We start from the raw sequence: 14,318 nt of genomic DNA, 5'->3' as shown, positions 1-14,318 counted from the left end.
CATTAATATTTATTTATCAGGGTTTATCAAGGAACAATATCTGGCTACAAACGTTCAAGTAAACACTAAATCTAAACATTATCATCATCACCATCATCACTATCATCATCAACATTGTTATTGTTAGTATTATTATTGTTATAATTGTTGGTTCTGCTGTTGTTGTTGTTGTTATTTGCTGAACACAGATGAAGCGTGAGGTACTGAGGAGAAGGTACTGCAGATAGCGAGCGGGATGAAGAGTGTTTGAGGGAAACAGAGGGGGAGAGAGCTCCGGTGTTTGAATGTGAGAGTGTGAGCTCTTTATTAAAAAGGCGCGGCACTGTCGGGCCGTAACCTTGCTCCCTGACACCTGCCCAGCTGGCCAATGGGAGCGCAGCTCGCTCTAAAGGGCTTTGTGTGCCTGTCAGCACAGCGGGTGGGCGATGGGGAGGGTGTGGGTGCGGGGGGGGGGGGGGGGGGGGGCGATGGGCGAGCGGGCGCTGGAGGAGTGTGAAATCAGAGATTGGCAGGAAGGCCGTTCCCCTGGGAACAGCGGCCCGCACGGGGGGTCAGACTGAACCGTGCGGGGGGGGGGGGGGGGGGGGGGGGGCGTGACTCGGGCGGGGGGTGCGGGGGGTCGAGGGGAATGGCCTGCTACTGAACACGTCTTAATTCCAGGGAGAAGAGAAGTGAACAGACCGCCCGAAATCCCACCTGTCCCCCCCCCATTGCCGAATGCCTGCCCGCCTGTTTTGCAGAATGCTGATCCTCGGTTTTTCAAAAGACGGTCTGGGTGCTCCCCCCACCCCCACCCCTGACCCACCGCACAGTCAGATAGAGATGTGCTTCTGTGCGGCCGTACGGTAAACCAGACTGCAGAGTAGCCCAACAACCTCAACAGGACAGACAACCCCAGGAATCATCCGTGCTATAACAATGTCACCTTTGGACTTCAATAAGTACTCAATTTACAAGAAACCCTTTAGCGCAGATGATGATATTCAAATGAACACCATGATACAGGACTGAGGCCACAGCTCTCCGAAGCCTCGGACCCCGTCGCACCCACCCTCCGCCCTGAACGTCCCCAATAATCTCCTCACTCCGCTCCACCCTCTCCAGTCCTGTCCCACACAGGGCCCTTCACACCGATGGTTCACAGAAAAAGTTGTAAAAAAGTTTTTTTTTTGTTTTTTAAAAAAGGTGCCACCCAGGGCTTTGGGTGAAGCCAGACTGCAGCTCCGCTCACTCAGGGAGATTGAGCTGTCACACCACAAAACTCCCCTCACTCCGAAGCGGCTCGGAATGCCCTCGGATTTGCGGCGAGTTAATACGTTTCTCGCCGAATGTGTGGGTGTCTGGGAGTCCTTACTTCTCAAGCCTGCAGGGAACAGAGCCTTTCACTGCCTTCACCACAAATGAATTGTAATAAGTCTCGTAATAAGACTTAAGATCTTTTCTTAAGAGTTTTTCTCTCAAGCAGAATATATTACCTTATTTTAACAAGTGATTTTTTTTTTTTACCCCATTGGCAAATCTTGAAATGAGTGAAATTGTCTCACCTCATTTGCATTTTTTGCAATGTCGGCATTATGTCTTATTGAGCAAAAAAGTAAAAGAAATAAGATTTTAAGTCTCAATATATTTTATTATTTCTATTATTTGCAGTGTTTGAGGTATCCTACTCACCAATATGGCACAGTATTTTAATAATTGTTATAATGCTGATTGAAATGCAGCCTATACGAACAACAGAACATAATAAAGGATTCATATCAATCAGAAATGTGCTCATTGATTCTTTTGGCCCAGCAAAGCCTGCAGGACGAAAACTGCTGCAACAGGTCTACCAACCAGTGAGTGCATACTGTACACACAACACTAACAAAGCCAGTATGAACAAACTGCAGTGTTCCCACATCAGAAATTCACTTCCAATGTCATGAGATGTGTTCATATTAAAATTAGGACATTTTACAGTGTAATGCAATATGTATACTACCTTGCATTCGTTGTCTGTATGATGCTCACTGCAAAAAGTTACCTTCTTAACAAGCACTTTAGTCTTGTACTTAGAATTGTAATTGAGATTTTCTCTCAGGTCAAAAACACTAGCTTGTGTTAGGTTAATGTTTGTGTGACAAATGGCAAGTCTTGAAATAAGTGAAACTTACCTCATTGGTAATATTTTACTGACAGTCTTATTATAACAAACAATAACATTTTAAGTCTCAATATAAGAATAAAATACTGCTGCTTCTATGTATTTTGGCAGCACAAATTCATGGAGGTGAAATAGCTAATGAAGCAGAAAATGACAGAAAAAATGCATACCGTGCCTTTAAGAACCCATGGCGAGCTTTACCTGTGACATCAGCTGCCATCAGACCCTCTGCTCCGATGACCTTCACCTGAACCGTGCCCACATCCTTCAGGTGGCGGAAGGACCGCAGGAAGCTCTGCGAAGAGAGAGAGCGTGTGAGCAGCTCTTTAACGTGCGCTGTGGCGTTACATTCTGTTCTGAAAACGTCTTCCCTTTCAGGGGCAGAGGGATGCGGTCTCGCTCACAACACGTTCGTGCATCTGCTCACTATTTTACGGTCATATCGTTGAAAGAGAAAGATACAGGGGGACGCTTTCATTTATACAACAGCAGCAAAGACAACAAACAATGAATGGCTGCACAAACACAGTTTCCAGGTGCGTGCGAAGCATTAGCCTCCGGCATTGCCTTAAACAGCACAGTTCTGAGTGCACTGTAACCAACACACCTGCCATTATCCCCCATTTCCACAGCAGCTGAGAGAGCCGTCTCTGTCCTGCTCCCACCGTAATACCATTTCAGTGCTGTATTTTACTGAGTAAAGCGGTGCAGTTACCCCATAAAGGGCTACATATCCAGCTAATGTGCCCAAACAGAGCTATCAGTGGACCCCTCACTCCTCCCCCCATCAAATACAGCTGTTTCAGGTGAGTGATAGTCTCCAGAGACCGGAAAGGGGGCTGTGAAACTGTAACAGTGCCTCTATGCCTGGCAAACTGAGGTGGTCTTACTGAGGTACTACCAGCACAGCCCTTATGCAACAGTGCCAACTGCTCTACCCCTGCTTCCTGATTTCAAATAATCAATAATAGTAATAATAAGTTGTTATTTGACACTTTATCCAAAGTGACTTGCAGTTGATTCGACTAAGTGGGGGAGAATCCCCCCTGGAGCAATACGGGGTTAAGGGCCTTGCTCAAGGGCACAACTTATTGCAGCTACACCAAGGTTTGAACCACCAATGTTCCAGGTCCCAGTGACGAGGCTACAGGCTGTGGGGAAGAGTAAACAACAGCACATGGAACAGAGCTAACACGGTGGTAAAAAGGGTAACGTTAAGGCTAAGGTTCAGAGCAAGAGTGGGGTTAAGTGGGGTCATAACTCCAGTACAGACTAGCAGTTCATTACTCAGCCGAGCCTTAAAAGCGCTACCTATTACATCAGCGAGAATGAAGAGATAGGGGGGAGATTATTTGTCATTAAGTGTGATTAATTCATCAGTAAGTGCTAAGGTCACAAGTAAGGGTGCGTAACGTTTCTGATAAAATGAGCGCGCAAATAAAATGCGTAATAAAACCGTGTCCTGAAGGACAGAGTGCTGAAGTGGCTTGATGCAACTGGCCGTCCGTTTGAAAAGACGATCCAGCGACTTCACGCACGTCTGAGACGGTCCCGGCCGGGGCTAAGTGTCGGCCGCCACTTGGCGTCCGAGGCTCTCTCTGGCTGCGGCGCTTCATTACATTACATTACATTATTGGCATTTGGCAGACGCTCTTATCCAGAGCGACGTACAGTTGATTAGACTAAGCAGCAGACAATCCTCCCCTGGAGCAATGCAGGGTTAAGGGCGTTGCTCAAGGGCCCGACGGCTGTGCGGATCTTATTGTGGCTACACCGGGATTAGAACCACCGACCTTGCGTGTCCCAGTCCTTTACCTTAACCGCTACGCTACAGGCCGCCTTGATGCTTCATGCCTGGTGATGGCGGAGTAAGGGCGAACGGCCGCTCCGGCGGTTCTGCGCGGGAATCACCGCAAGCCAACCGTGGCCCCGCATCGTCCCATTACAGGTCACGATCTGAGCCACATCAGAGAGGAGCCCGCAGTGAAGGCGTTTTATCGGCCCTGCCCGCAGACGCACGGGCGCGTCGGGGCCAGAGAGGGCCGCGCGTGTTTTTAGGCGCAGATTGGCGCAGCATTTACATATCACTTAATAGATCAGACTGCCGACGGTGATGGAGGGGGAAGTATCTACTGTGTGCGCTGAGCCAGATACACTTAAGCAAATCCAGTGCATTTCTGCTGTGTTATTTAGCACACACACACCCGAACACAAAGGCACATAAACACACACAGATATAAATGCACACATAGCATGTCAACACATACACACACACACACACATTTATGCATACACAGGCATTCGCACACACACAATCGCACACACATCTATATTATATACATTAACGCATACACAGGCATTCACACACACACACACACACATACAGGTTGTACTCCCTTATCTGTGTCAGTAATTCAGGACTGCTTGTGCACCCGTCATGTGGGGTGTGAACACAAAGCAGAGATCTGAGGCTCTGCCTCTTTAAGGGACTAAAAATGCAGTTCCATCAATTTATTTCCCTCTCTGGCACCAGCCTTCTCACATACCCACAGGAGTGATTATAATTTGAATTTCTCAAGTCGGAGACGGGGCCGCAGACTTAATTCATTTTGAAACTCCGTAAGATCCTGGCGCATGCAACATTATCGTCATGTAACCACAGAAGAAGAAGCGCAGGAGCGGGTGGGAGGAGAGAAATAAAAACGAAAAAGTCGAATATGTGATTTCTCAGTAAATGGAGCACCTGGTTAGCTATGCTTATTGGGGTTTTGCGTGATCACGGGGCTGGTTGCTGTCAGCAGAGCCTACCCAGGGTGGGTTAGGGGGGTGATGGGGGGGGGGGGGGGTTTCTGACATACGGAGACAGGCAGAGGGACTGAAATGCTCTGGAGATCAGCTTCGCTTTCCTTCTTTAATGAAAGCCGGCGGGGCTCGATTCCCCCCGCCGCCCCGGGTCCTCCCGGCCCCCCGCGTCAGGGGAGGGGGGGGGGGGTCCGGGGTCCGGGGCCAGGGGAGGGAGGAGTCAGCCAGGCCCCAGCGCGGACTGACAGCCTGTCACCATGACGTCTCATTCGCACCCGTGGCGGGGACGGTGAATGTCACGGGCGGCGTGCGGCCCGACACGCCTGTCACCGTGCCGACGCTCACCTTTTCTCCCGGCCCGGAATAACATTTCACCGTCCCTGTCGCCAGGCGCCCGGGGAGGGGGTCTAATATCCGCCCGGCAAAATGTCATCATGGAAACGGAATGCTAACAGCTCTCCCTCTACCTTTACCTCCTCACACCATTCATTAGGGAGCTGACTGTCCGCTCATTTGACCCAGGCCCCAAGCCTATATTGTGACATTTATGTATATATATGAACAATGGATATGAGGTTAAAGTGCAGACAGTCAGCTTTAATTTGAGGGTATTTACATCGGTTTGTGGAAAGATGCGAACCACAGGTAAAGCCTCAAGAACAGAATGGCCACTGAAGTGTTTAATAAAAAGTGCATCCAAAAATCCTGGTTCTGGAGCTAAGTCTTAAGGACATAGATGAATATTAAACTGGAACAACGTCTTAAGGACATAAATGTATTATAGAATATTTTGCTTCAGTAAATGGGGGCTATGTATAAGAAGGGAAATAATTCTTACACAGATCACCTGATAACTAGAATACAAATTACAACTGACAAAACAGCAAAAATTGTGTCACTGTCCCAATACTTATGCATTTAACTGTATATTACTTATTGGACATGTGCAATTTCATTTCCCCACAATGCACCCCTTCAATAAAAATTGGGTCATCTTATAAAAAGTTTTACTGTATGACTGACAATCGGGTTGCCATTACTGGGAAATATTCCCCCAAAAGACAGGATACATGCAGAATGGGTTGTAAGAGAGCTGAAGATGGGCCATTTCTAATAAAGATTTTTTGGGGATGGGTGACTGGGTGAGGCAGACTGTTACAGAATGCTCAACTAACCAAACTCAATCCACAATCAATACACGCAATGGAGGTGGTAAAACTTACACTCAAATGCACACATTCATGTCTGTGAAATGGCAATACATCCCACTGACTCAACTGATGGAAACACACTGCATATATAAAATATTCTGATATTTAATAAATTATACACCCTATTGGAACTGGCACCACGGTGCAACGGTTAGATCTCCAGCCATTACATAGATAGATTGATCTCCAGCCATTAGATTAAATTTTATTAGCGGACACTTTTGTTCAAAGCAACTTACGAAACAGTGCCAAACAACCAAAATGTAGCCCAGAGTTTCCCAAACATGTAACAGCTTGAATAAACACCCCACTGTATAAATGAGTAACATATTAAAAACTAAGTTTTGTAAACACTAGCGAAGCATATCCACTCGGTATATAACGAACAGCACATCCAGTGTGAATAATAATGAATAACACACAGTACAGCACAGATAGCAGGCCGCACTGAAACGCTCGCATTCCTCACTGCAGACACGGGGAACTGAGTGCCGGTGCTCAGCCTGGTATCAGAGACGACAATAAGGCATATTTACCTTTTAATATTACATATTATTTATTCCCGGGCCCTGCCGGCGTTAAAGAGAGGCGGCGATAACGGGGGGCGCGCTGGTGAGAGAGCGGCCCCAGCTCCCCGCCGGAGCCCGATGGCACGCAGATAGCGGAGGAGGAGGAGGAGGAGGAGGACCGGCCCGAGCGCGCGGTGCTAATCTGCGGCAGGAGCGCGCGGCGCCGCTAACAGCAGGCACTTCGTTATTATCTGCCGGGCCTGATAAGGTACGTCTTTATTAGAGCCGCTCCCCGCTGAAAGGGCGTCGGCCCCGGGAAGAGCAGCATGCTAATAATGGCGGGAAATTAATGTCGCACCCCCCCCCCCAACAAAACCAGTCTGGCGGTTTGGCCCCGAGACTGAATGGCGAATGCGAGGGGGGGGGGGTTTGCGTAGAGCGGGAGGGAGCGGGGAAAAGGAGCGGGGGAGAGGGCGCGAGGGAGAGGGAGGGGGGTGGGGGGGTGTCTATCCTCTACAGCCGGAGAAATGGCCCAGAGAGGTGTGAGGGGGAATAGCTTTTCCTTTCATTACCCATAAGCCCCCTCGTCCTCTCTGCGGCGGGCGGGAGGGGCGTGTGCGGCCCCTGTCCCGGTCCACGAGCTCCCCTCTCCGAGAGTCTGGTGCCACTGCAGCCCAGAGAGAGGCTCCGCTCCCCCTCGGCCAATCAACAGCCTGCTCGCATATGTAGGTCAAGCGTCCAATACCCGGTCTTTAGAGGATATCGCACCGTAGAGACGCCCAATCACAGCGCACAGCGCCTGCCCGTGACTGTTACTGACCAATCGCACCGCAGAGACTGCCAATCACAGCGTACAGCGCCTGCCCGTGACTGTTACTGACCAATCGCACCGCAGAGACTGCCAATCACAGCGTACAGCGCCTGCCCGTGACTGTTACTGACCAATCGCACCGCAGAGACCCCCAATCACAGTGTACAGACCGATCGCACCGCAGAGACTGCCAATCACAGTGTACAGACCGATCGCACCGCAGAGACTCCCAATCACAGCGTACAGCGCCTGTCCGTGACTGTTACTGACCAATCGCACCGCAGAGACCCCAGATCACAGTGTACAGACCGATCACACCGTGGAGACCGCCAATCACAGTGTACAGACCAATTGCACCGCAGAGACCCCCGATCACAGTGTACAGACCGATCGCACCGTAGAGACTGCCAATCACACTGTACAGCGCCTGCCCATGACTGTACAGACCGAACTGACACACTTACAGTACACAGGCATGCCAAAACATTCACACACACGCACACACAGAATCAACAGAATCAAAATTTGACACTTGCAAAGTGCATTTGCTGACCGACACGTGTAAGCTGTTGAATGTGTTCCAGCCTGTGACGGCTCTCGCTGAGTTTGCCCGGTCATGGTGAGAAACAGGCAGACTGAGGCAGTAGATGCGGAGCTGAGAGAGAGCTGTGACGGACTCCTTTGTCTCCCTGAGCACCGTCCGGCTCCAGGGAGTCCCACAGACAGACAGACTGACAGACAGACAGTGCGCTCTGTGTGTGTGTGACGGCTCCCGGTCCTGGTGATGAAGGGTTAAGGCCTTAAAGACGCAGCGAGCGTGGGGGCCCCGGGGCCCTGAGGGTCACACTGTCTTCCTTTCAGCAGGGGAGACGAGGCCATTGGTGAGGGCCCGTCAGGTCACCCCTCTATTCTACTCCTCTCTCTTCTCCTCTCCCCTCCTCTTTCCTCCCGCTAAAGTGTCCCTTTCTCCTGCTTCCCAGAGCGTAGGCTTGCTGAAGCCAGCAGAAGCAGAGAAGGGCTGGACCACTGAGCTGTCAGCCCGAGGGGCACATGTGGGCCTCTGGGCCAATCGGGGTCCGTATTCTCACCTGCCCTCGGTCCATGTGTTTAAGGTAAATGACTGGGACATGCAAGGTTGGTGGTTCTAATCCCGGTCTAGCCACAATAAGATCCCCACAACCGTTGGGCCCTTGAGCAAGGCCCTTAGCCCTGCATTGCTCCAGGGGAGGATTGTCTCCTGCTTAGTCTAATCAACTGTACGTCGCTCTGGATAAGAGCGTCTGCCGAATGCCAATAATGTAATGTAATGTAATGTAATCATGCAATGCCTCTGTCGCTCTCCACACAGCACGCAGTTTCAAAGAAGCACCACTAGGGGGCAGTACAGAAACAGGCTCTTTAACTGTGGAACCAATGTGTGAATTACCATTGCCCTGACTGAAATTAACAGTAGATCCCAGGATCTCCCTATTTTATCATGTATAAACTATTATTTCAGACTAACAGACTCATTCTCAGACACAGACTATTCATGGCATTCCCTCCAAAACATTTGTAACTTGTTTATACTGGATCAGTGGACTGCACATGCATGCTCCTTTACAGCAACACCAAATTAAGGGCCAGCTGACCCATCCTGCGGGAGGAAACCAGAACACCCAGAGGAAACCCGTGCAGAAACTGAGAGAACCTGCAAACTCCACCCTCACCTCCATATACACATGCATTCTTTGGCTAAACTCAGCCGAACAGCTATCTGACACACATGGCCCCTGCGTGTGGCTGATGCGGGCGTCCCCCAGGCGGTGACGTCACGCCAGGACTCACGTATCGGCGGAGGATTTGCTGGCGTTCGGCGGGGTCGTCCAGGCTGTTGACGGACAGGTCAGCGATGGAGACGGCAGCCGAGGCGGTCAGGGTGACCAGCAGCACCAGCGTGCCCTTGTCCTCCTCCAGAGGCAGCTCCAGCTTATGGGTCTGCTCCTTACTCAGACCAGACAGCTGCAGCGTCGACCTGGAGCACACACACACACGACTAATGTACACACATATATACACACACAACTAATGTACACACATATATACACACACAACTAATGTACACACATATACACACACAACTAATGTACACACATATATACACACACAACTAATGTACACACATATACACACACAACTAATGTACACACATATACACACACACAACTAATGTACACACATACACACACACAACTAATGTACACACATATACACACACAACCAATGTACAAACAAAGAGTACGTACCAACACCTACACACATATACACACACACACACACACACAACTAATGTACACACATACGTACCAACATGTACACACATACACACACACACACACAACGAATGTACACACATACGTACCAACACGTACACACATATACACACACACACACACAACACATGTACACCCATACACACAACGAATGTACATACATACCAACACGTACACACATATACATACACACACATGTACACACATACACACAAACATGTACACCCATATACACACACACGTACACACATACACACAAACATGTACACCCATATACACACACATACACACAACACATGTACACATAAACGCACAAACATGTACACAACACTTTGCAAAGCATGTATTTTCCCAATAAAGGCAAGCGACTGAGCACTCTCCATGGGGTTCGTGTTCAAACACTGCAGAGTGTCGAATCACTGCCCTCCATCCTGACACAGCCATCAGTCCACCCCCTGCCCACCCTACTGCCAGACTGTCGGAGGAAGGTTCCAGAAACACTCCCCCGGCTCGAACGACATCGCCGAGGCCCTTTATAGCGCCTCGCCGACCCGGGTACTTCCTCCTCTAAAACCACCTGGGTGCTGCCGTGGTGAAGAACCGCCACTCCATCAGAACCCCCACGGCGCCGCTAACGCTGACGGCGCTCTCCGACGCCACTCCCGCCGTCCCTCCTCCGCGCGGAGGTCCCCCCGACGGCGGGCCCTGAGTAATGGGGCCATTCTTCACTTCCTGTTGGGCCCGTCGTCTACATCCTGCGCAGGTAAGCGCGAGCGGAGCCCGTCGGGGCAGATGGAGCAAAGCGCGGAGGAAATCGATTCAGGGGCCACGCTGCCACGGGCCCCCGCTGCAGGCGGGAAGCTCAGAGATAAATCTCACGGCTCTCGCCGCGCCCTGACGCTGAGTGCGTCTGCTGAGTTCCCAGGGCCGGGAGTCGGCTGGAGGAACTGAGATTCAGAGTCGCCGTTTGTCTGAGGAAGACGTACAGCAGCCACCCACAACATCTACAACAGCGTGTCTTCATGAGTGAGAGCTAGCTCAGTATTCAAGCACTACACCGAGGAGAACCGGTATCAAGAGCACCGCTGACTTTTCTGCCTATTTTTCTGGCTATTCCCTGTTTAGTTTTTTTTTTACAGCAGGATTCTTAGTGCTCAGGGCACATACCCAATCTGACCAATAATATTAAAATCATTGACTGTCCGCCACAGAAGAGATACAGTGAACCACAGCAAAACTCCATCAGCCAGGTGAGAGATACCAAGACACATCCCCTTTACTGTAAGGGAAGAGATGCACTATAGAACTGGATTTCATCTCACATTTGATCGTTGCAAAGCTGTCGGCCTGTTCATATGTGGATAGCAGGTGCTGCCATCAGTTAAGGTAGGCCTAGGCAAGGCATGGCCCTTACATACAGGAAACAGGGTACTGTACATCATGATGAGAGATGGAGGGTGCGTCACACGGGAGCTCGGAGACAGGTCTCCCGCGGGGCCGCTGTGTCCTCACCTGCCGATGAAGTCATCCCTCTTTCCAGCATCTTTGTCCCAGACGGTGATCTCCAGCACGCCCCCATTCTCCTCGTACAGGTGGAAGTCGAACTGCTCCCTCCACTGCGGGTTCAGGGTCTTCGGCATGGTCTGGGGAGCACAGGAAGCGTGCGCATCACGTGATGTGGGTCATGTGACTGTGCGGGTCATGTGACGTGGGTCACGTGACGTGGGTCACGTGATGTGGGGCACGTGGCTGTGAGGGACATGTGACGTGGGTCACGTGATGTGGGTCACGTGACTGCGGGTCATGTGACGTGGGACACGTGGCTGTGTGGGTCATGTGACTTGGGTCATGCGAGCGTCTGAAACCCTGCTCCCGTGTCCTCTTTTCCACGTGCTTCAGCCCCAATGCATCGCTGCTGTGCGTGGACCATGGTGCAACACGCCACCAAGCTGAAGGTTCACGATTAAAGGCAGCCACTTCACTAGTAATGGCAAGTAAATTGCTACACGAGGAAAGCTGTAGTCATAACATTCCCTTCACAATGCACTGCACTTTGTTCTTCAATCAGCACATACAGGACTCTTTCCAGTTACTTCTAGATACTCCTAACCATAGTTGCGTATTACATTGTGAATTATGGACATTTGCATGCTTGCAATACTTTAAAAATAATTATTATGCACTACTCTACTAGAAATAATGCTCTGACCATGTGTCAAGATGATGATATTGCCAATGTGGCTTTATCATGGACGAGTATCTTTATATAATTCTATTGCCACAGAAGTTTGGTTTCTCTTATGATAATAACAGCTTTTTTGAAGAAGAATGTAGAAGTAGCCATGGAGACAGCAGCAGCAGCAGTAACCAGGGCAACAGCAGCAGCAGCAGTGGTACCTTGCTCTTGTACTTCTGGTGATCAAGGCGGAACTTGACGTAGGGGTCGCTGAGGCCGTTGGTGTCCATGGCGGTGAAGTTGCGGCCCTCGATGAGGCTGATGCTCACGATGCCCCTCCACAGCTGGGACTTCCTGTGCTCCGCCAACCGCACATTCTGCTGCTGCTGCTGCTGTACACACACACCACGGAGTCAGAGACACACGCACACACACACACACACACACACCACGGAGTCAGAGACACACGCGCATAAACACACACACACACACACACACCACGGAGTCAGAGACACACGCGCATAAACACACACACAAACACACACACACAGACACACGCACACACACACCACGGAGTCAAGAGACACACGCGCATAAACACACACACACCACGGAGTCAGAGACACACGCACATAAACACACACGCACACACACACCACGGAGTCAGAGACACACACACACACACACACACACACACCACGGAGTCAGTGACACACGCACATAAACACACACGCACACACACACACCACGGAGTCAGAGACACACGCACATAAACACACACGCACACACACACACCACGGAGTCAGAGACACACACACACGCACACACACACACCACGGAGTCAGAGACACACGCACATAAACACACACGCACACACCACAGAGTCAGAGATACATACGCATAAACACACACGCACACACACACCACGGAGTCAGAGACACACACACACACACACACACACACCACGGAGTCAGAGACACACGCACATAAACACACACGCACACACCACAGAGTCAGAGATACATACGCATAAACACACACGTACACACACATGCACCACAGAGTCAGAATCACACGTGCATGAATCACACGTGCACACACACACACACACACAGAGTCAGTCACGTATACAAACAGTCAGAGTCGCACACACACAAACAGTCAGTCACACACATATACGTACACACAGTCAGAGTTACACACACATATAAACATAAACACGTAACATACACAAGCACACATACACACAGGTCCACAGAGTAACATACACACACACACACAAGATCAACATTTAAAGCAAAGACTCTTATTCCAACAGACCAGTGACCCAAACAGACCCAAAGCAAGGAGCATAAACTACACGGGAATAAACTACACGAGACACAAGAGATTGAAATTAGGTCAGTATTATGCAAAACCCATAAAACCCAATGAAAATCACACACACACACTTAGCTACTCCACAAAAAACACGTTATTATATGTTACAACATGCTACGCTAAGCAGTAATAAATCTCCACTGTATATTAAACAAAATGATAATCAAAGTGTTCTCAGATAAGAAGGCATTCGTCATTGTTTCTTCAAATGACATTTTGAACAGCATTCAAAGATAAAAGGGTCACTACATTATCCATGACAGAGAAACAAATGAATCTGATTGAGTCTGAGACATTAATGTAGCACCAAGTGAATCTTTAACCTCCGCAGATGACACAGAGTGCTTATTAATTTAAGTGAGTCTGTACTTATTTGTCTTACAAAAAGTCATCCCTTCAGACCCATTTCGAACCTAATTTGCATTGCTTTGTTTAAAATTATTTCCATTAAACTTTGGACGAACTCTTCTTGTAATGCGAGGCTTTGATCTTAAGCTAGTCCCAGATCCATATTCTTAAGACATTAAAGGCTGACTGCAGCATAACACGTGTATTTTGAACTGAAGCCATAGTCGCATCATTATTCCGTATGTAAATCACACATACTGTATAAACGGTCCTTTTAAAGGGATAGATTGTTTGAAAGAGCTTGTCCTTTTGTTGTTACAGTGGACGACCCTTCAAAACTTTAAAAGCCTTTGATTTGAATTGAAAACTAGTGCCCTGGCATTGCTTTAGGAAAAGATAACGACTCAATTATGAAAACATGAATCGCAATATGTGTTTTTGAGCTTGCCAACTTCAAAGAAAGTGTAGCTGAGATTGTGTGTATGTGTGTGTATGCGCATTTGTGTGTGTGTGTGCGTATGTGCATATGTATGTGTGTGTGTGTGTCAGTGTGCTTGTGTATCATATGTGTGTGTGTGTGTGTGCTGAGGAGGTTATATCATTTTTAAGTCATTTTTAATATA

At 49.2% G+C, this 14,318-nt stretch overlaps 1 protein-coding gene across 6 annotated transcripts in view; it reads right to left on the bottom strand.

The window, feature by feature from the left end:
• Positions 1 to 14,318, bottom strand: part of mctp1b (multiple C2 domains, transmembrane 1b) — a 123,094-nt gene that overhangs the window by 42,074 nt on the left and 66,702 nt on the right. For 4 of the 6 annotated variants that reach the window (XM_061262493.1, XM_061262495.1, XM_061262498.1 and 1 more), the window contains 4 exons: positions 12,189 to 12,359; positions 11,304 to 11,434; positions 9,307 to 9,493; positions 2,348 to 2,441 (listed from right to left, as the gene is read on the bottom strand). In XM_061262493.1, coding sequence (XP_061118477.1) covers positions 2,348 to 2,441; positions 9,307 to 9,493; positions 11,304 to 11,434; positions 12,189 to 12,359 — 583 coding nt within the window. The remainder of the gene's footprint in view (positions 1 to 2,347; positions 2,442 to 9,306; positions 9,494 to 11,303; positions 11,435 to 12,188; positions 12,360 to 14,318) is intronic. The other 2 variants (XM_061262494.1, XM_061262496.1) reach the window with 1 other exon arrangement.

This window comes from Conger conger, chromosome 12, assembly GCF_963514075.1.
Source record: "Conger conger chromosome 12, fConCon1.1, whole genome shotgun sequence".
NCBI lineage: Eukaryota > Metazoa > Chordata > Actinopteri > Anguilliformes > Congridae > Conger > Conger conger.
This window is presented reverse-complemented; position numbering and strand designations above follow the sequence as displayed.